This window comes from Symphodus melops, assembly GCF_947650265.1.
Source record: "Symphodus melops genome assembly, chromosome: 16".
NCBI classification, from domain to species: domain Eukaryota; kingdom Metazoa; phylum Chordata; class Actinopteri; order Labriformes; family Labridae; genus Symphodus; species Symphodus melops.
The window spans coordinates 17,006,047-17,028,937 of record NC_136706.1 but is presented as its reverse complement, the minus strand read 5'-3'; the positions used below and the strand labels follow the sequence as shown (position 1 = coordinate 17,028,937).

The following is a 22,891-nucleotide window of genomic DNA, read 5'->3' as shown; positions in this document are numbered from 1 at the left end:
TTGCGCTCAGCTGTTCACAGTCCAGGGCTGTGGTATAGGAAAACAAAAGTCCAATATTGCAACGAAGACTGTGTCCCACAAACATTTTTTTTTACTAACTAAACTGGGTTATGACAACCCTAAAACATATTAATTTAATTGTTCAGGAGGTACGAGCACGAATAGGGTGAGGTTATAAATTGCGAACTTCAATCTAAACTTTTCGATGTATTAATAACATTATCAATTTACTAATTTATTTTCATTAAAATTCACAACGCAAATATTTTCACTCGGCGTACGGTACATATCCCGTCGTCAGATCGACATCATCTTAAAACAAAGTTGAGGGCTTAATCCCTCAAACACTGACAGCAAAGCAGGGGCAAAGAAGAAACGCTGCCTCTTTATGAAATGTTCTTTGGGCAAACAGACTGACTTTACAATCTTTATTTTTTTTTTATTTTTACGGTAATTTAACATTGCTGAACTTAAACGGTGACCTAAATCTTACCGGGCAACTTAAACATTCTTTTCCAAATCATCCTGAAAGTGAAACTCTCAACTGAATACAAGGACTTCATAACTCCAATTTTGTTCCATTTATTCATCTATACAAAATTGTCTTAGCTTTTTGTTTTAAACGCAAGTGCTTCATTTCAGCATAGAGTGTAAACCTACTGAACTCCGTGAGTGTCAAAAGATTGCCAGTTTCACTTTTGCATTAGTTTTTTTTTTTTTTTTTACAAACCTTTACGCATCATTGAAAATGTCAAACTTTCTACAGAGAAGCATGAAACTTAATAAATACATCCCAATAAGACATAAGAGGTGGAAACAAAAAACAAAAACATTTTCTCCTAAGGCCGACTTCGTATACTCGTTTGTGAATGGGACTTATTTCTGAATGATTTCAAAGCCATTAACTTCTTAAGAATGTCCTGGGACAGGTACTGGAGTAGGTTTTTCAGGGAAAAACTATATAGCAATCTGACATGGGCCAAGTTTTAAATAAACTACACTCTGGGAAACTTTCTACAATTCTGATGCATCCAGTCTGAGGTCTTACGTAGCGACATGAAGTTGCTGGTCCCAATGAAGCTGAAGATGGTTGAAAAATGTTAAGTGCAGACGAGCCGTTTCAAAGCAGATGGCTCACCAAAGCTAGGATGAATTACCAAAGTAACACTAATAAGCCTAAAGAACCTCAACACAGTTATTTGGAAATTTCCAACCCTGGAAAAAAATGCAAAAATAATAATACGGTTTTATGAAGAACAACATATCCAAAGTTCTAAATTGCGCAAAAATAACTTTATGCTGATAAATCAAATCCTGCTTAAAAATCCATGGCTTACATGTTCATCCACTGGCATCAGTGAAAGGTGAATCCCTTCAAACTCGTAATTGTGTTAACCTACCAAAATCTGGGGTAAGACTTTATTTGACTGCTGTCAAACTCCAATTGAACAATTCTGAACACAAAAATATCCTCTTTCAAAAGATGTGATTTTCCTGTGACAGTAAAGCAGAATCATCCCAGCAGTTGATGAGGTGTCTCCGTTTGCCTGCGGTCAGATGAACTCTGCTCACACAGTGATGCCTTTTGGCCCCAGTGACTGTAAAACATAATCTGCGTCGTCTGGCTCTTCGTCATTTCTCTCTGCTCTGAGTTCATTCTCTGAGTTGCTGTTATTGGTTGGATGTAGACTGGTTCACATGCTCTTCGCTCTTTTTCTCCACCACTCCTGGAGCTGCTGTCTGGCTCCTCTTTGCCAATGTGCTGTAAATGCTCATCGCCTGCATTCGGGGAAAACACAATATAAGCCATTACTGCTGACTGGCTCAAGACACTTAAAGTAAGAAGCAGTTTATGAATTCAAGATTAAAACACACCTGTGTGACCATTCCGGTAATGTCGCCGGAACTAGAGGGCAGCAGGATGGTGTTGGACTCTTTGGCAAGTTTGGAGAAAGCAGACACGTATTGCTCTGCCACACTCAGAGAGGCGGCTGCATTTCCATTCTGTATAACAAACATTAAAAAAAAAAAAAACACGTTGAAATGAAAAAAAATCTTTCACTTATTTTAACAACTGAAAAAAATAAAATAGTCCTCACATGGGCAGACAGAGCCTCTGACAGCAAACCAATAGCCTTTGCCTTTGCCTCTGCTTTTGCCAAGATGGCTTGGGCCTCACCTGGAGAAAAAACAGAAAAAAATCAGTGACGAACAACAAAACAGAGCAAGAGACACTTAATGCTTAGATGTACTGTTGGATGAAAATCTGCAGTTTTAAAATGAATAAGCTAGGTTTCTAAGTGTACCTACCAGCTGCTTTATTGATGTTTTCAGCTTTTTCACCCTCTGACGCCAGAATCTGAGCTTGTTTTTGACCCTCTGCGACGTTAATGGCTGCTTCTCTTGACCCTTCAGACTCCAGCACTGTGGCTCTCTTCTTCCGCTCGGCCTCCACCTGTACAGAAGAAATGAAATGTGCATCGAAACTTTTTCTTGGATAATCATCTCTGCGTACTTTGAGAGCCTAATCAGTGGAGTGCTTGATTTCAGAGTGGCTTGCAACTTGTTACCACAGTTAAAAACAAACATTAAAGCGTGTGATGCACACTCTCCGCCCTCACCTGCATCTGCATGGATTCCTTGACACGAGGTGGAACGTGTATATCTTTGATTTCATAACGGAGACACCGGATTCCCCAATCGTCTGAAGCCTGGTTGATGGACTGGACGATGTTGGAGTTAAGGCACTCCCTTTCCTTCAAAGTAAACATACATTTTAACCATGATACCTTTCCTTACGAGTCTACAGAAAAGAAAAAGAAGAAGCGAGATGAAGCTGCAGGTGGTCGTTACCCTGAATACTTTGTCCAGCGTGAGTTTGCCTAGTTCTGACCTCATGGTGGTCTGAGCCAACTGTGTGACTGCATATTCTGGATCCTCCACACCGTAGCTAGCCTGGTAATAAACAGAATATATGAAGAGATCAAAGCAGTGTCATTGTGATGAGAGTAGAACAAAACAAGGGAGCTGACAATTATTCATGCATTTAAAGGAGAACCAAACTGCATACCTTAAAGGGGTCCAGGATCCTTAAGTAAAGCACTCCATCAATCTGTAGTGTGACATTATCTGAAAAATAAGGCAGAATTAATTTACTGGTACATACTTTAAACAAGCTCATGATTGAGAATTTGGTACTTTAACAATCCCTCACCTAGAGAAACAGCAGACTGCTCTGGGACATCAATAACAATCTCTTTGAGACTTTGCACATAGCGAACTCGGTCAAGTAAAGGTATGAGGAAGTTTAAACCCTAAAAACAAAAACAGAGTTATTTTGTTCATTTTCCACTCTGAGATATGACTCTATTGCTTGCCTCTTTGAACTGGAATTTGTGAAAATAACGCAGTCGTACCGGTTCTAAGATCCGATGGAAGCGACCCATTCTCTCGACTACCCAGGCCTCCTGTTGGGGCACAAACAGGACCACAGTGTTCATGGGAAGGCTGGACGCCCATCGCTGCTGGGCTGGTGTAATCCACAACTTCGGTGCTGAGCGCTGGCTTTGCTACAGAGACAAACAGACAACACAACGCCATCCGATTATCAATGGATAAATCGTATGTTCGTAAGTTATATGCTCGGGTAAATCCTTGCAGTTAAATGTGTGAAATAATGCGTTACCAATATGTATACCTCTTTAACATAAGGACTTTAAAGGGGATATATTATACCTTTTTTATTATCCTTTTCTAACAGTCCCATGTGCTCTAAATGAAACATCTGTGCTGTGCATAAATCAAACACCAGAGCAGGTTTGTGACCTTGTAGAAACCAGCTCTCTCAGTCAGAACGCTCCATTTCGGTGTGTGGCTCTTTAAATGCAATAAGCCCCCCTTAGTTTTCCCAGTAGACATCACTCCTCTGTGGAGACAATCAAAATGGCAGACCTGTGCAAAAGTTTTGCTCTAGTGAGGGTGTGGAGTCCATGGGAGGAGATACCAGGGGAGGTGATTTTCTTACCAGAATGCAACTTGTGATGTCACAAACTGAGAACATTTGAAACGGAGCGTTTTTCTCTGTGTGGTAAGACTTAAGCAGACCACAAAGGACTGGATGAATTTATTTTAAATGTTATGGGTCTATAGACACTCAGGCTGCCCAAATATATAAATGTTAATGTAAATAAATGTTCAGAAACACTGAAGTGGATTTTTTTAAGATTTCCCCTTTAACAGTACTTTTAGCTGAACTATTTAAGCAATAAGAACTTTAGTTTGTACAATGACGTTGTTTTGTAAGTTTAGCTTGTGCTCATCGTGTTTGTTGCAGTGTTTCTAATTTACTAGTTTAGCTGAAAGTCACTGTGCATACATTCCCCTTTTCAAATGTATGCATTGTAAATATAGGCCTAACTGTACACGTTTCCGGTTAATGTCATTAAGTGATACGCTCATAACTAAATAATTCCTCTTTGTTTTTGACCTAGCGAGCCCAGCTTTTAAAGTGATCGCTTTAACATGTGACAGTTTAATGAATGTTAACACACAGATGCTGTGTGAATGACAGCCTCCTCTCTGAGCCCGAGAAGAGAGCTGCCTGCAGGTTGAACCATACATCTCTATCTCTATGTGGGGTTAAACGAGCACACTGTGATATTACCTGCAGCAGAGCTCCGCCAGCCCGACATAGCGACCGTAACATCCTTTCTATATTGTACAATGATAGTTTGAAAACGGTTCAGCCTCGTTTACTGGACACTTATCAAACTGTACTCATGTGTTTGACCCTTGCTGGTCAGGAAATGAAAGTTACATCAGTGGCGCAACGGTAAAATGTGCCCTGATGGAAACTAGAACTGAACGAAAATGGTTCCTCTTTCAACACACACTACTGGCTGTATCTACCATAAACTGTAAAAAATAATCTACGGGTACACTGTTACAACCTTAGACATTAAAAAAGAATGGATGAGACCAGCTAAAATAAATGTCTCTTAAAGTAATGGAAAAAAATAGACTATATACTGATGGTCTGAATTATTACTAACATTAATTTAACATGTCAGTCTGGTCAGTTTAAGAATTACAGGGTGTCAAACTCCAGCCCTGGAGGGCCGGCTTCCTCAGACTGTTAGATGTCTCCCTGCTCGGACGCAGCTGAATCCAATGAGTGACTCGTTATCAGGCTTCTGCAGAGCTTGATGACAACACATTGGTTTAAAGCAGGTGTGTTAGAGCAGGGAGACATCTAAAAATCTGAGGAAGCCGGCCCTCGAGGACTGGAGTTTGACACCTGTGTGAGGCTCGACTTTCTTCCGCTGCCGCTGCCATCGACAATCAAAATGAATATTTGGAAAGGTTGGAATATTTGAAAGATTCTGGAAAGACCTCGAATCCCATTCTCTTTCAGCTGCTATCCGTGGTTATTCTCTTAACCTCAAAGACGTTGTTTGATACTATGATAATGAAGAAAATATTACTCTGCAAAGTTTAATTCACAAACAGAAATTCTCAGTCACTTCTAACATTTTCAGTTTTTTCATTATAATCATAAAATCACTTATTTTAATCAACAACCAAAAAATGCATGAAATTACAACAACTTAAATTGTGATTTACTTATTTATCTGTCTTTGTTGGTGTATTTATTTAAATATGCTGTGTATACAATTGCGTCGTGTCTCCAGTAGGCTATGTACTGTGTCTGAAATTGATTTGCATACTGTTTTCTGTTACCTGTATATGAACATCCTTATTCTTGAATAAAGTAAACAAAACAAAAAAAAAACAATAACAACAAAAAAGACATCTAATAGCAACTTTCCTTCCTGAGGAGTTGGCAACCATATATATGAGTATGTGTGTTGGCAACGCCCCCAAGAAAGCTGTAAAGCCTACCACTAAATGTGGTCAGGTCATGCTATAATTTTTTGATAAAGGACACATCATTCAACTTAAATAGTCATAATTCTTTTTACTTGAAACAAGCCCATCGATACATCCGTGTAGATTTAAAACAAGTATATGGAAGAAAATTAAAATCATGAACTCTTAACTTTTCAAATTGACACGAAGAGAACGTCAGTCTTAAATATCAGAGACCTTTTAAAGCCACTCAAGCTATCAAAGTTATTGTAAATGTGAATCACTAAATGAATCCATCAAAGCCCAATATTTGATGAAAAAGGAAAACACCAAACAGTAATCTGAGTAACGTATTGCAAAAGCAATTTGCCAAAGTGCCAATCATCAATTTAGTTAACATTAAGACCGGTACAACAAGCGTATGTAATGACTCACTAAATGCGCAAGGTGGTGCTGTTTTTTTGTTGTTTGCTCTCTAACAGCCCAACAGTGTAACTCCTTAAGAGGGAAAAATTACTTTATGAGATGTACTCAAATGCATCGTTGTTGGAGTTTTCTTGGTATATTGATACAATTGCAAAACACGTTTGTATCAGGCTTATCAATAAAGATGTCAATGAAGGCATGGATCACTTTCAGAATTCTTATGTTATTTATTTTTTGGAATGGCAAAAAAGGTGAAACAGTCTTCAAATGATGTAGTAAGACAAATAGATAAACGTTACACAAATTCAATATGTACTTTTATTGATTGTTGATTTTCAGGATAGTGGGGAGAGACGCTACATGCATATGCTGCATTCACGTGCTGTGAGACACATCGGAAAAAACAAGTTTCAAAAATTTTAAAACGCACATGAATGCCTGCTCAAGTCAGAACAACTCGGAAACTCGAAAAAGAAAGTTTCCGACTTGACGTCAGAATGGTCATCACATGGGGGCAAAATATGTTTTGTTAATTTTAACATTCGCGTATTGCACATTTGCTGAAATATAACTTGTAACAATTACATTTAACTGTCGTATAGCATCAACGCTGTTGTGTGCTGTTGTTACAATATACCGACTTTAAGAGCAGAAATCACATGAACACACTGAAGTCAGGAGAACGATTACAACACTCGGAGTCTTGAACCACCCGAGCAGCACATGAAATCCGACCTGGCTTGAATAACTTGTACAGCAACTGAAGCTTGAAAGAGTAAGAATAAAATCACCATAAACTGAACTATTGAAAATAAATAAAATAAAATAAAACAAAACATTTATATATATATATATATATATATATATATATATATATATATATATATATATATATACGTTCTATAAAGTAAGGAAAAGACAACATGAAAGGTCAAATGCTTTGATTTGTAATTCTTCTAACAAAAATATTTATTCTAAAAGCATGTAAGTTGCGTGGTTAGAGAAGGTTGACTACTTCAGTAAAGTTTTTTGAATAATAAATGAATAAATAATGAATAAATGTTTTCTAACAAAGTCAGGAAACTTGTGAATGTTTTAGTCTTAAAAAAAATAAAGATATCAGGGAGTCGTGTGCGTCACCCGTTCCGTCCTCAAACATGTCCCTCTCAGCTATTGGCCCCTCGAGTTGTGAACGCCCCCGCCCCCTAACGCGGTTCTGTAGTCTCATTGGACACAGCAAACATCAGTAACAGGTGCTTCGACCCCTCCTTCCCCCACTCTGTGTTCCCTCAGGTTGTTCGACAGCCTGTAAATCTCAAATGATAGTTTTTACAATGGCGTGGCATTGGAGGGGGGCTGCCGCTCTCTGCCCAACTCCAGCATCAGTAAACCACCTGTAAACTTCACTTTGGACGTAATCCGTGAAACGAAGAGGTGATATTGCGGCCATTATAATGATAAGGTTACCGGACGGAGTAAATCTTCGCTGAGAGTTTCTTCTACAAACTGTTGAAAGTACAGGATTGTCGCTGGAAGCGCTTTGCCATGTCGCTACTGTGTGTCAGAGGTAAGAGTTATTCTCCTTTTTTAATAGTTTCATCATCTACATTAATATCAAATTTTGTTTTTCCATGCAAGCAAGAGGTTATTCGATTCAAGGCGATGTAGCTCAAGGTTAATTACAATTTACAGGACAGGTTTTTTTTTGGCAGCAAGCGTCCAGAGTAATGGAGTAAATCTGACAGATACTTAAAATAAATAATTAAATTAAAAATACAGACTCTACAGAGGCTGATTATTTGAATAAAACCCTACACATTTTTGAGCTTGCTTTATAAATGAATATATATATATATATATATATATATATATATATATATACATTTCTGATTAATTGAAGCGTCCCATAAGGTTTCACACCAGCTGTTCAAGGCTTACAGAAAGGAGGCTGATCTGATGTAGCTACATTCACTGATATATTACTGTCTGTGTATAGCCTACTTTCCTTGGTGAGAATAAAGACAGTTTAGGATGGAAGACAAATTACTCAGCCTTTAGCGTTGTTCATACATCCCTTATATAAACATGGCTCTTCCCAATACAAACAATATTACATTTTAAAATGGGCTCGAAATATCAACCACTTAGTTTATGTGCATGTCAAATGTCTCTTATAGACCCAATGAAAGGCAACAAGTCTTCGTGAAATCAGGTTGGGTTCCATGACAATTAAGTATGAGGACAATTTTTACCTGCTGTACTTTTTCTTTTTTTTTTTTTTTTTTTACAGCTGCAAACCATATTATGCAATATCCTATTCTGTGACAACAAGGATGATGCCCATAAATGTGGTCCAGTTATGCCAGGAGGAAATACAATAATTGAAAATTGTGTAAATAACAGAGCTACTTCCTTCAGTTTAATCAAACATATGGATATGACATAACAGACTATTATCATTTAAACTAATTACCAAAACCCTTGCCTCATCATTATGTCTAATTAGAAACAAGACTAAATATTGTAGTGTGTTCTGACCTTCATGTGCTGCTAACACCTCCAACTGAAACCCATTAAATTGTCTTCCCCCTGAGAAACAAAGTTTAAGAACAAAACAATTCAGAACTGTGAGGCAGCCTTTCTAATGAGCAAGAGTGTGAAGTATTCTGTTCTGCGTCGTATCTTGACATAGACAGCTGATTCTGTGCAAATACCCTTCTAATACCATCATTTATGAGTTTGCACAGTCAAGCGGACACCTTCTGTCAGGTTGCTGTAAAACCTTTGCAAATGTTGTCCAAGCCAATGATGAGTAATGTTGTCACAGCCAACATCTCAGAAATACTAATAGCAGGAACCCTCCCTATAGTAATTAACCAAACTAAAAAATCCTCCCATTTCAAGTCTGTGTTTGAGCATGCCTTCTGCTAACAGAGCTGGAGATGTAATGAATACAGAATCTAAAGTATGACCCAACGTTTCACACGAAGGTTCAGTTAGGTTCAGATGATCGAGGGTCCTCCTGGGGTGGGCTCAAGTAATCCCAGAAGTCACATATGTACAGCCGTTTCTAAAGTAGAACATCCTGGGACAAAAACTGTCCTCGCATGCAAACACTGTACTGGGGATGCATTTCTTTTAGAACGCATCCGTTTAGATTTTTATGCACAATACGTGCTATTCATGGTTAGGCTCGTAGCTGACCTGACCTGAGCCTCCGGAGTCCCTCTGCCGTAACAGATGGATGACATCACTCAGGCTTCGTCCAATAATAGTCATCGCCTATGGCCATAACGTATCCCTACAGTTTAATAGGACTTTTATTTAATTTCGTTTTTTTTTAAAAAGAATACTTATTTGGAAGAAGGAAACTTTTTTTGACTTCAGGTAAAATGTGGTCTCTGCTGTGAAATTCAGCTGGATATCTTGATATATAGTAACTTGTTGAAAACTATAGCTATTTAAAAAGCATAGATTGCTGCTTCTTTAAAAGAGCGCACCTGAAAGCAATGACCAAAGAAAGGCAGCCATTAATCAATACAACAAGCTCCTGGCAGGGAAAACGTGACAGAGTCAAATCAGTGCAGTCCCACTTCCTTCTGAAAGTTCAACCTAAATGGGACATTTTCCTATCCAGCTTCTACACAGTCCCTTTTTTTTTGCAGAGTGAGTAATGTAGCCCACAGATAACAGATAAAAAAGGTGCTGGGGCAGGGGGCAGTTTGATTAGTCATCTCCCTGACAGCTCGACTTGACAATGTTGCTTATTTATTGCTAGCCGAGATGCTTCATCTCCATGGTGACGTCTTTACACAACAGATAAGTGGTTGCCCTTACAGGCGGACATGTGGGGGAGACTCCTGCTGTGGATAAAGGCAGGGCTGAGTGGACTCATGGCTCACATGGACCCCAACATGCTGCAGTCAATGAGGTGTAAACATGCAGTTTAACACATGTGATTACATAAGTGACAGAATCTTTGATGTTTAACAAGAGGAGAAATCAAGCTTCGTAAGAGCTCTTGAAGAAGAAGGCTTTTTATAGTAAGAGTGGTTGTCCATCACTCCGTGTGTCCTTCAGAACTTCGATTGAGGGCAGCTGAAAGACGAAGATCTGATCTGATGGGGTCAACATAGATGAAGATGATGTTATTGCTGTGAGCCGTACAGATGTTCTGATGCCATTTTCCCTTCCCTGATATTGATTAGGATTCCTGCATGTTCAGATTGACTGATACCAGGGACTCACTTTTATATCAGTGCATTTCTAAAAGAAATACATGCTGCTGCTGTCTTGACCCTGTTAGTTTAAAACATGAGAGTTCTGACTGTTGTATATTGTTATAAAAATAAAATATAAAATACCTTGACAAAAAAAGAATTTGTAACTGACTGCAAACATAAAAGTTCCTCGAAATAAAAAAACAATTCCATGTGGAGCAGGCGTTCTGCACAGATGAAACAGCATGAGCATTGTTTTTTTTATCATGCTAATTAAGTCCTTGAGTCCTTTTTTATGGCTGTGTTTTAGGTTAATTTGGCTCCTCCTTAGGAATTCAATTGAGAAAAACTTTATTTGTCCCCGGGGGGCAATTCAATGTAACATTGTCAACCTGAGAAGTGGAGCGTTTAAATAGAAGCAGAGCCAATATAGCTACAGCTCAGCTTGCAGTACGCAGACACGTCGTGCCACTGTGCTCACATTTTAAATCACTTTAAATGTTCTTCAAACATCTGAAGTGACAGCAAAGATCTGAAGCCAGGATCTCTCGTTGCTGGATAAGTGAAACGTTGTGTGTAGGGTTTTGTTTTGGAACGGGAAATAAGATGTTTTGTGTTTTCTCCCCCTGAAAGAACATTTTAAATATTGGATTGCATCCTCTCCTCACTGCATGCCATGTGAAAGCAGCGTGTGTGTGATCTGACACCAGTGTTGTCAGCTTCTCACAAACCATGCTCACATTGATTGGATGTTAATTCGCAGCCGGACTCTTCCTCTTCCCAGTGTGTGTACCAAATGGTTGTTGCATTTCTAAGGGACACTGAAAACAACAAGAGCGCTTTGTCCAAAGTGAATCCTTGTGGCAGAGGTTTGGCTCAGTTGGAGGGGCGAGCCTCCCCCCCCCCATTCAGTTGAATGTGCTGACAACAAAATCACACAAAAATGATCAATGGAAATCAAATTTATTAACCAATGGCGGTCTAGATTTGGAGTGACACTCAAAATTAAAGTGGAAAAACACACTACAGGCAGATCCAACTTTGATTGAACGTCTTTAAAATAAGTCAAAATGAGGCTCAGTAGTGTGTGTGGCCTCCACGTGCCTGTATGACCTCCCTACAACAGCTGGGCATGCTCCTGATGAGGCGGCAGATGTTCTCCTCAGACCTGAACTAAAGCATCCGCCAACTCCTGGACAGTCTGTGGTGCACTGTGGCGTTGGTGGATGGAGCCAGACATGATGTCCCAGATGTGCTCAATTGGATTCAGGCTTGGGGAACGGGCGGGCCAGTCCATAGCATCAATGCCTTCATCTTGCAGGAACTGCAATTATACCGTAGAACCGAGGGTCAACCGCACCAGCATATGGTCTCACACGGGGTCTATGTATCTCAGCTCGGTACCCAACAGCAGTCAGGCTGCCTCTAGTGAGCAGATGGAGGCTGTGCGGCCCCCCAAAGAAATGCCACCCCACACCATTGCTGACCCAACGCCAAACCGGTCATTCTGGAGGAGGTTGCAGGCAGCAGAACGTTCTCCACGGTGTCTCCAGACTCTGACACGTCTGTCACATGTGCTCAGTGTGAACCAGCTTTCATCTGTGAAGAGCACAGGGCGCCAGTGGCGAATTTGCCAATCTTGGTGTTGTCTGGCAAATACCAAACGTCTTGCACGGTGTTGGGCTGTAAGCACAATCCCCACCTGTGGACGTTGGGCCCTCATACCACCCTCATGGAGTCTGTTTCTGACCATTTGAGCAGACACATTTGTGGCCTGCTTGAGGTTATTTTGCAGGGCTCTGACAGTGCTCCTCCTGTTCCTCCTTGCACAAAGGCAGAGGTAGCGGTCCTGCTGCTGGGTTGTTTCCCTCCTACGGCCTCCTCCACGTCTCCTGATGTACTGGCCTGTCTGCTGGTAGCGCCTCCATGATCTGGACGCTACGTTGACAGACACAGCTAACCTTCCTGCCACAGCTCGCATTGATGTACCAGCCTGGATGAGCTGCACTACCTGAGCCACATGTGTCAGTTGTAGACTCCGTTTCATGCTACCACGAGAGTGAACGCACCGCTAGCATTCAGAAGTGACCAAAACATCAGCCAGAAAGACTTGGAACCGAGAAGTGGTCTGGGGTCACCATCTGCACAACCACTCCTTTATTGGGGGTATCTTGCTAATTGCCTATAATTTCCACCTATTGTCTATTCCATTTGCACAACAGCATGTGAAATTGAATGTCAGTCAGTGTTGCTTCCTAAGTGTACATTTTGATTTCACAGAAGTTTAATTGACATGGAATTCCATTGTGTTGTTTAGGTGTTCCCTTTATTTTTTTGAGCAGTGTATTTTAAAAATGTGATGTAAATCTTTATGTTCATAGTTATTGTTTTGCATGGATGTCTGCTTAGAACAAAATACAATTTATTTTCTGCTTTCATATGATACTGTTCGATTAAATTACCCACAATTTCCTGTTAATTCCCATAATTCCCTAGGAAAATTTCCGATTTGCAATATTTCCAAGCTCCCAAGCTTAACTTTCCATGGAAAGTTTCCGGAAATTTACCTAAAATTTCCCACCCCTTTGTAACCTTAAGAGTAACACTGACTGGTCCGCTGCTTGTTGAGGGTCCACACCAACATCCGTTTGGGACGTTTGGTCAGTTCTTCGTCTTTTCGCTGGTGGTGGAAACCATCATTTAGTGTTTGGACGGTACAGGTTTAAATCCATCCAACTATTAATGAACATTTATACTATTCACTTTGGGAAGAATAACTTAACGGATCTTAACTATCTTTGGGGTTTTATCACCCAGGGCTGAGGTGACTCAGAGTTCATCAGTGTGTTATTTGGCCATTTGACTGTTACTTGATATCTGAATGAATACAGACGAATGCAGCAAACCTTAATATTCAAAGAGCACCTTTCCACCTCTTACAGATCAAATACATAATCTATGAATGACTGTAGCAGTGACTGAAGGTGAAAAGCTACACAGTTGAATTATTTGATTGGTGAATGGCTCAGTGCTTCTTAAATCCATGGATTTCCTGCCAGCTGAATAGTCTTAACCCGGGATGCTGACTTTGTTTCATGCAGCATCATTCCATCCGAGTGTCTGCTCCTCCTGTGGTGATGATGAGGTATTTCTTTGGCACACTGAAGGAAGCACACCATTCAAACTCTACACAACCCTAGTTATTCCAACAACCCAGAAAACTTTTTTTTTCTTCTCTGTCTTCTCACATTGAACAGGTGAGGAGTTTATTCTGCATCTTCATAGAGGATGACAAACTGAGGCCCTGCAGGACTAACATGATAGAAGTGCAGGCAGAGTGTGGTGGTTGTGTGTCGTGAGCCTCAGAGTAGTGGAATTATGAGGGAGAGAGGAAGAGAGAGCGCTTAGAGATTGTGGGAGTAATCCCCTGGCCATCTGTTGCTCGCTCTCTCTCCTCTCTCTCTCTCTCTCTCCCTCGTCCACTGGCCCCTCTTGATCAGATTCAACAGCCATGCAGCACAAAGAGCTGCTGCACCACTAACTAACTGCACCAGCAGCAGATTCTGATGTCACTTCCTGTTCCCCTTTTGCCATGGATCTTCCAGTGATGACGTCACTCGACTTAAGCTCTCCCACATTTTGTTTGCTTTTTCTAAGGCCCTGAAAACTGATTAACTTTTTTTTTTTTTTAAAAACCCTCAGATTTCTGATGAAATAACAGCTATGTTTTTTATACAAGATATGTCTAGGATTTTTGCTTTGCTTGCCTTAACGCCGAGTAGACATATGTTATAACATATATTTTCTTATACCAATAAGGATTTAAGAATCACTGCATCCAAATCAAATCAACCATCAAAGTAAATGTTTTTGTTTTTGTTTTTTTTTTACCTTTTTTTCCCACTTTGCAGATGTTTTATTTGTGAATGTGAAATACAATTTGTTTTTATTACTTACGTTTCCTTTCATTGCCAACATTCTTTTAATATCAGTGAGTGTCCTCAAATCAGTTTAGATCAAAGCATGCAAGTAAGAAAGAAACAGTAGTTTGATGCTGGGATTTCACGGCGCCCTTCCAAATAGGGAGCTAAATTGCATCTAAAGGATCCAGGACCAAAAAATGATAAGCATCAGTTTCCTTCATTATGGCCTCTGCTCCGTGTACTGCAGCTCTAAATAACATCATGCAAATGAGCACAGAGGGCTCCTGTGACAAACTGTTGCAAAGCAGAAAATATTTCTCTGCACATTTCCACTGCTCCCTTTCCGTTCCAAAGCGAGGTATGTGCAAGACAGGAAACACTTTTTGACTTTTTATTTTTTCAGCCTTTGTGATAACAAAGTTCCTTTTCCCTATTATCTTTAAAAAAAACTCTGCAAAAACCACTTTCTTCATCTCACTCTGAAATGTTTGTGACTCTTTAATGGCTCAGCTTGCGGCCCGGAGGAATCCCTGTTGTTTGTTGTGGTGGACTTATAAAAAGAGGTTTGATGTCTGAGGCAAAAAGTGAAATAATAAATGCATCGTTCTTTCACAAACGACGTGCACAGAGAAAACGGAGGATTTTGCATGAAAATATGGAAGTGCCGTTTGCATCCTCCATCATCCCGTCCTGCCCATCTGCCAGCTCCGGCTCCAGAGGTTTAGTAGGTTACATGCTTGAACACATAACCCTGCCACAGCAATCACAATTAATCCCCTCCAAAGCGCTTCACAATCCCATAAAGGTTATTGTATATAAGCATCACGAGGCTAAAGATGGTGGGTCTAAATATACACTGAAATGCATTAGCAAGCATTTTTCTCCCTTCATTTTTTTTGAGGTTTAGGGACTGCTCGCATTTTTTTTTTCTTTTTATCCACTGTCCTCATCTTTTATTTATTTATTCATTTTTGGGTGGGGTTTTGAGCTGTTGTCTTTCAGTTTTACCACTCCTACCTTTTTATAATTGTATTTTCACAGTAGATGTTTTGTGCAACGGCTCTTCAATTTCCTAACAGCAACATGTCAAACATTTCCAAGCTGTCCATCGCTGATCGTGTGTGTGTTTGACTTCTGATAATATGATCCTCCCAAAGCAATTTTGAGGATGATGTAATACTGAAATAAATCAACAAACAAAGAAACCTGACAAATATAATGATGTCAGAACATAAATTGTCATATATATTCCTCCTAAGCTCAGGCAGAGGGAAGGATTATTACTCCACAGGTTTTTTTTTTTTTTTTCCATTGGTTTTATATAAGAAGAGATTAGATAACGATCAGGTCTTCAGTCATGGTTAGTTTGAAAAGAAGTAATGGAGGAAATGGAAATGAAGCAACTTGTATCAAAAGGGACTTTTCTTTTGTTCATGATCACATAACCTCACACACACTGATGTGACACATTCAACAAAAACATTAGATTTTTTTTAATCTTTTTTGGTTTTTGCAATAACAGTTTGTTCAAGAGCTGCCCGGAAAACAAAGAGCTCATGTTTTTAATCAAGCCTCACGTGACGTGTCGCTGCTCTTGTAGACAACAGCATCGTGAGCCTGTGGATGTGTTTGTGTGATTCAGCTGTCACGAGTCCTCAACTCCCGGCTCTTTTGTCTGCATACAAATGAATTATTTAGGCTTCAATAGCATTACCTTTCCATGACTCACGCTGTAATATGTTTGGACTTAGAGGTGATAAAAAAAGGATTTCTGTAAAAATCGAGTCTGCTCTTCTGAGATTTAAAATTGACTCATAATTTCTAAAAAAATAGATTTTTAGTCTTCAGATTTTTATTTTTTGGAGGGCGGGGGGCTATTAAGTCACTCCCTGCTCTTTAAATCAGTACAATGCCGAATAGGGCAGCAAGAAATTCAGCCAGTCTTACAGGGGCCTTGAGTAGATCCCAAGGATGCACTAATTCAAAAATAGACTGAATCCATTGATCAATGAATCCAGAATCATTTCGAATTGAAAAACGATTCTGAATCGAATCGTTACAGCCCTATTTTTACTTACTGCTTTGTTTCTCTTACCACCAGTGAACTCTACATTTCAGTTGTTCATCCACCTTTACAGTGCTGCTGAGCTGTGACACTCAATTCATTTTCAGCTGATACCAAATGAGCGAACACAAATTCAATGATTCTAATGATTATTTTTTTGCTCTGCTTTGCAGTGAAAAAAGCCAAGCTCCAAGGACCACCGGGTGAGTACCACCTTTACTTTTTGAGTTTTTTCTTTTTTTTTTTTTTTAATTTGGTTCATATCATCAAATGTGTCTCATCGACACTGTTACTAGTCCAGACTTGGACTTACTAGTCCTTCCTGTTTTCCGACTCCTCTCACCGTCCAAGCAGGTTTACGTCAATCGGCAAATCTCAAATCTTGACGACCTGTCCCGGGTGCACCTCACTTACACTGCCAGCTCTTGTTCAGTGCCAGCTGGTATTGGCTCCAGTCTCCAGCGGCCCTCTAGGATAAGCAGAATAGCTAATGGACGTGTGTTTGAAAACACTCAACACGCACTCATCTTCTCATGTAGTTTAATCAGTGAAAATTTCAGGCATGTCACTGAAAAATGTAGGTGGACTTTGCATTATGTAATCCTGTGTCCTTCTAACCCAGACCCTACACAGGTGAGCTTAGATCATTGGCTGATTAGTCCAAATCCCCTCGCTCTCCACCTATGCAAATCCCTCTAGTGTTTAGCCTCACGCCTTTTTTTTAAGCCATGTGACATTTTTAACAGGAGCAGGCAGCATGGGGAGAAAGTTAGCTCGGCTTTAGATCAGGTGACTCTTACTCTCCGAATGACCCAGTGTACACTGAGGATAATTGCTTAAGTTATTATCCTACATGTCTTTACATTAGTTCAGTTGTTATCCCCTTCCTTCCCTCTTTCTTTTTTTTGTAATGTGTCTGCATGGTGTCATATGTAATCTGTTGTTCTGAGATATGGGTTTTAGATAGGTGCTGGTCCTCTGTGTCTGTGTGTGCCCTCTCCCTCAGCACATCTCGTCACACCTGCCCCAGAGCAAACATCAGGGATCATTCACTTGAAGCTTGTCGTCTCCCTGAGGCAAAATGTAAACATACTCTTTATTTATTCATTTTCACTTCTGCTGGAGGCGCAGGGAAGGATTTATTTTGCACTGAATGAGATTTTTTTTTTTAAAAACACGTTATGTTGGAAGTTGTAGGTTGTTATTAAAATGTGCATCCATGTGTGTGTGGTCAATGAGAGGGAGGTGTTCAGGTGAAAAAGCCTAAAAAGACTTAAGCTTGGGGAAGTCTGTAGTTAACCTCAACCTATGCTTCCTTACAACCCTCTGACACTGAAAATCAATAAAAGAAGACAGTATTTGTCCCTCATTCTGACTCTGTTTGTGCTTTACTTTTAGCATTACATACCTTAAAGAGTCTACTTGCTAATTGAGTTCCTTAAAGGAAACGTCAGCAAGAACAACATGCACCTTTTTCAAAGATGCACCTATATAGTGCAAAACTCCTGAAGGCAACTTAAAGTTAGCTAAAGTGCCTCGAAAACGTTCCGAACAAATGGGAAGACACGTCGGACACAATCTTAACATTTGCTCTCTTCGAATTCTTTCCTCGACCCGATCAAGTCTGGCAATGATTGTCGAGCTCAGATTGCTGCATATTTGTTTGGCCCTTTCCTCGCCCTGCTTACTGCTCTTGTGGGGATTTTGGAAAGAAAACGGTTGTTGATTCAGGTATAAGGAAATAAGTGAATGTAATGATAAGCTCGGGTCATGGGGTGTGTGATTTATTAGAGGAGTTGACATAAGGCTGGTCTGGAGTGTGTTTGTGCTGTGCTGTCACCACACCTTTAGATGGGTACTTTTGACGTCTTACATGGAAACCATCTATCTTGGTGTTAAATTGTTTCTGGAAAATATTTCATGTGTAGCTACAGATCAGCCCCTGGTTAGCTGTTTCCATTTTCACTGGTTGCTTGATAAAGGCTCTGTTCATCGTTCCCATTATGTTCTTATTAGAGTCTTCTGTACTCTTGAAAGCTCTTCTGTGGTTGTCCCACACATGGCAGAAAAGCCCTCAAATACGTTGACGTCTTCTGCTGCATGAAATATTGATGCGTGGTCTAAATTTGAAATGTCAGCCTTCCAACTGTGTGCATTTCCTGACTAATTTATTGAAAAAGTCCTCATGAGTCAATAATGGATGAAGACACTTGACTGAGGACTCAGGGGTGAGTGGGTGGCAAGTCCTGTCAGGAAACATTGACAGGACGAGGAGCCTGCGCTGTCCCACAGTTCACCTCGACTGATCCATTCTCTTTACAACCACCGCCACACTGTTGTGCTTTCACTATTCCACTTTTTGTGTTTGCTTTATGTCACTGTGTGTGTTTGCACAGTGTGTGTGTGTGCGTAATGAAGAGAGCTGGCAAGAGGTGTCCACAAAGACATGCATGGATTTCAAGTTGTGTGGGACAGTTTTCCTCAGATAGAGGAAGGTCCAGGTAAAGGTTGATGTGCGATCTCACGTTAGCCAACACCGAAATTGGCATGGCTACCTTTTTCCCTTTTTTTTTTTTTCTTTTTCTGTTGCATAATAATTCAGTATCTCCTTAAAATAATGCCATAACTACTATAAATTAAATCACTACTAATGCTCGTGAAACAAGAAATAAAGACAATTCAGAGCCAGGGATGGTGGTTTTGGGATAAGTACAGTGGCTACATTGCTAGACAGTTAGCTTCCATTGTAGAATTTTTAGTTCCCATCATATCAAATGGCCAGATAATCACAACAATTTCTTTTCAGCTGTTTATTAATGTTATTTAACACTTTCCTGATTTCCTGGCTGGAAAACATTGATGTGTCATCTTGCTCTCAGGGGCAGGAAGTCATATTCAGTCAAATGAAACACAGCTGCTTCTTTTCATTCATTCATTCATTCATTTAAATATGCATACATTAAAAGCTACTGCTCGAACCTTTGAAATAAAACACCTTCTGACCTGACACAGTGATGTTGGAACACATGTGAACCCCTTGAGCATTAAACCCAAAGCCTGTTGACATTATGAAAGGGCTGACTTATTCTATTTCTCATTCGCCTGAAACACAAGTCTATCAGCTTGACTCGGGATCGAGTGCAGCGCTCTTCTTATTCACGAGGAACACACACTCAGAGGTGCACAGAGGTTCCTGGTACACAAATGTTTGTGAGCCAGCTTGTAGATTTGTGGGCCTGTAGTGCACCCATGGGACTTTACATCACCCAGTGGTGCACGTCCGTTACTTATGCAACATTACTGCCTCAGTTTACTGAGGTCAAGAGTTCATGCAATAACCCAAATTACTCACAAACTCAAACTACTTCAGACAGCGTGATGTGCTGATTGACTGTATATTTTAAAGTCAAACTCAACACACTTTAAATGTGAGTATTTCCCCTTATAGGTTCCAATGGATGTTCACATTTACAAGAGTGACAGCCCTCGTTACTACACAAAAAATGACTTCTCAGTGCTCTGTAACATCTCTTTTATATTGACCCTGAAATTAATTTACCAGTATAACAACTAAGAGATATTGTTATGCTTGATTCTCTACCTGTGAACGTAAATAATGTACTAATCTACTGTTCTAAGTGTTACTCTCAAAAAGGACTTTCCAAATCTTGTGTTCCTGTTCTGTCTTCATTTTATCTCGATGTTTGTTAGGGGAAATAACTCTATTGGCCTGTATTGGTATGGGCTTATATAGACAGGTATACTTAGTGTTTTTCCGAGCTCTTTCTGCTGCTTCCTTCTCAACAGTGCAGATAGTATCAGTGGACGGCACCTGCTGTAAAGGGCCCATAGCCACTAAGTGGCTCTTATCTAATCCATACATCCTCTTCCCTTAACTCAGCTCTTCTATTCATGGGAGTAGGCCCAAATGTGGCACAAGGCACGGGCTATCTAATTAGGGAAAGGCTTGAGTATCCCCCAGGCTACATTTGTAGTAATGCCTGTTTTGTTGCTACTGTCCCCTCGTTTCACTGATTAGCTCTGTGTCCTGTCACTCAGGCTGCTTGCAGGATAGACAATGCACTTAGTCAGTGTCTCATTAGGGTGTCCTCTGGTGCTTTCAATACACCTTTGTGCTTTCGGGGCCTAATTTAATCTGTATGTACGCAGTGTGTCAGGGAAATGTTTTAAGAATCCACCTGTGTAAACGCTTTATTGTCCCATTGTGTCAAGAGTTACATGGACTTATCTGGCTGCTGTGTCGAAGCCTCCGGCAGAGTAAATGTTTTAATATGTTGCTGGGGTAACCAGGGAAATCTTTGTTTAGGGTGGTCAGGTGATTGGTCTGTAAACGAGCAGCTGATGCCTTGCTTTTATTTCCCAAAGAGCAAAAGGGGGATTTTGTGTGTGTGTGTGTGTGTGTGTGTGTGTGTGTGTGTGTGTGTGTGTGTGTGTGTGTGTGTGTGTGTGTGTGTGTGTGTGTGTGTGTGTGTGTGTGTGTGTGTGTGTGTGTGTGTGTGTGTGTGTGTGTGTGTGTGTGTGTGTGTGTGTGTGTGTGTGTGTGTGTGTGTGTGTGTGTGTGTGTGTGTGTGTGTGAACATCTGTGTTTAGACGGTGTGTGTTGGTCCCGGGGGGAGGGGAGGGGGGAAACAGAAAGTATGACACAATTGTTTCAAAGAACAATAATAGAATTGCCATTCTGTAACTTTTACCCTGAAAATGAACCTTCATATAAATCTAACCCAACCGATAGCATTAGCCTGCCGATAACATTAGCCTGCTGATAACATTAGCCGATATTAGCATATCAAGTGTCTATTGATATCGGCTGATTATATCACAGATATGTGCCGATGTTACGGCATTTATTCATTTAGCTCTTTGAATGAGTATTATTGCATTACTCTAGCATTTCTCTTGTGTGCTTTATGTATTACAACTAGCATTATCACTCTCCAGAGTGAGTATGGATGTATATCTTCATCTAATTTTCCTCTACAGATTGATGATTGATCTTAGAAAGAAATCGGCCTGATATCAGCATCAGGTTTTTTCTTTTTTTCTTTTTGCAATATTGATGTTGGCCCCCAAAACCCTGTATCGCTCGGGCCCTATATTTTATGACTCCTGTTGGATAACAAAAGCCCTTTATGATGATGGCTTGTCATTTTTCACTCCCCCAGCTAATCAGCTCATTATTAAAACAAAACAAAACAAAACAGAAGTTTCAGGACTTTTGATTTTATTGGGTGATTTCTTTTGGAAGCTCATGGGTCAGTATGTTGTGCAGTGCTCACATACAGTAAGTGATAAATGAAGATCTTTTAGAAAACTGAAATCATTTTTATTTTGTTAAGCTGGTCTTTATTGCGCTCTACTCCCAAGTCAGCATTTAATTAAATACTGTATACCTTGTAAAAATTTAGAAGTCTTCATAGAACATAGAGGGTGACATATTTGTTATTTATAGGAGGATATTGATGGTGTTATATAGGCGTCTTTTTAACAAAGATGTGATACATTTAGCATTCAAAAACACAGTGTGGCTCCTTTTTGGCCAACTCAACACAAAGACACATTACCAACCAGCAGAAGATGTTCCTGCAGCTCCTCGTGTTTCCAGGCAGGTGGTCATATCTAGCCGGCTAGAAAATGAGACCTGCAGTGAGGACCACCAGTGACGCAGTTTTAGTAACCACCAGAGTGAACCAGAGCACATCAGGCGGCACGTGTCAACGCTCCCTCAACCTACTGCTGGAAATGAAAAGTGGTGGTTGTGTCACGGGATGTTTAATCCCCTTCAACCCCACTCACCCCTCGCCCCATCCAGCACTGACAGCTGCTGCAGACGCTTGTTGTGGCTTCAGTGTCTGACATTACCGACTGAGAGTCGGCTGACGGGGATCACTGGGTGTGAAAGTCGTCTACACACGCTGACAGATATTCACTGCCAGTTTGAACAAGCAGAGTTCACAAAGATCATTCACTACAAATGATGTGCTTCATTCTTACGGCTGTGCATGTACAACCGTTTTCAAAGGTTGCCCTCACCTGAGTGACCTCACTGATTTGCCTTTTGCAGCCATGATGGTATCAGGTCTGACACAGACCTTTTGTTTAAAAGCAGGTCACCAGTTACTCCCAGTTCATAACATCCTCAAGCAAACCTGCCTTTCTGTTCCAGGCTTTAAGTCTAGAGAGCATTCATCCAGAATCTCTTCAGGAGAATCTGTAACTCACAGTGCACAAGAGGCAAACAGTCAGTCGGATCCTTCCTGCCTCCTCTCTGTGGAGATTATCAGGGTCAGTTTGATGGCCTGGCCTTGCCTGGCTCGACATTGTGTGTGTGTGTGTGTGTGTGTGTGTGTGTGTGTGTGTGTGTGTGTGTG

At 40.4% G+C, this 22,891-nt stretch overlaps 2 protein-coding genes across 3 annotated transcripts in view; one reads left to right on the top strand and one right to left on the bottom strand.

Annotated features, from left to right (window-relative positions):
* Positions 1-566: 566 nt before the first annotated feature.
* stoml2 (stomatin (EPB72)-like 2) lies at positions 567-4,881 on the bottom strand. The gene is made up of 10 exons (XM_079364540.1): positions 4,664-4,881; positions 3,417-3,569; positions 3,215-3,314; positions 3,071-3,129; positions 2,854-2,955; positions 2,622-2,756; positions 2,311-2,455; positions 2,100-2,179; positions 1,876-2,004; positions 567-1,779 (listed from the first exon to the last, which is right to left on the bottom strand). Exons 1-10 carry the CDS (start codon positions 4,703-4,705, stop codon positions 1,672-1,674), a joined length of 1,053 nt encoding a protein of 350 aa, XP_079220666.1. The 5' UTR covers positions 4,706-4,881; the 3' UTR covers positions 567-1,671.
* Positions 4,882-7,535: 2,654 nt separating this feature from the next.
* LOC306836521 (protein unc-13 homolog B-like) overlaps positions 7,536-22,891 on the top strand; it is a 67,722-nt gene continuing 52,366 nt past the window's right edge. For both annotated transcript variants that reach the window (XM_079363646.1, XM_079363645.1), the window contains exons 1-2: positions 7,536-7,861; positions 16,676-16,705. In XM_079363646.1, the coding sequence (XP_079219772.1) occupies positions 7,840-7,861; positions 16,676-16,705 (52 nt within the window). In that variant the 5' untranslated portion in view covers positions 7,536-7,839. The remainder of the gene's footprint in view (positions 7,862-16,675; positions 16,706-22,891) is intronic.

Excerpts from the sequence above, each read along its gene's own strand:
- stoml2 (XM_079364540.1), bottom strand. The coding sequence starts at position 4,705 with ATGTTACGGTCGCTATGTCGGGCTGGCGGAGCTCTGCTGCAG. Across the intron at positions 2,757-2,853 it reads CGCTGGACAAAGTATTCAGG|GAAAGGGAGTGCCTTAACTC; the intron begins GTAACGACCACC and ends TTTACTTTGAAG. Across the intron at positions 2,180-2,310 it reads AAACATCAATAAAGCAGCTG|GTGAGGCCCAAGCCATCTTG; the intron begins GTAGGTACACTT and ends TTTTTTCTCCAG.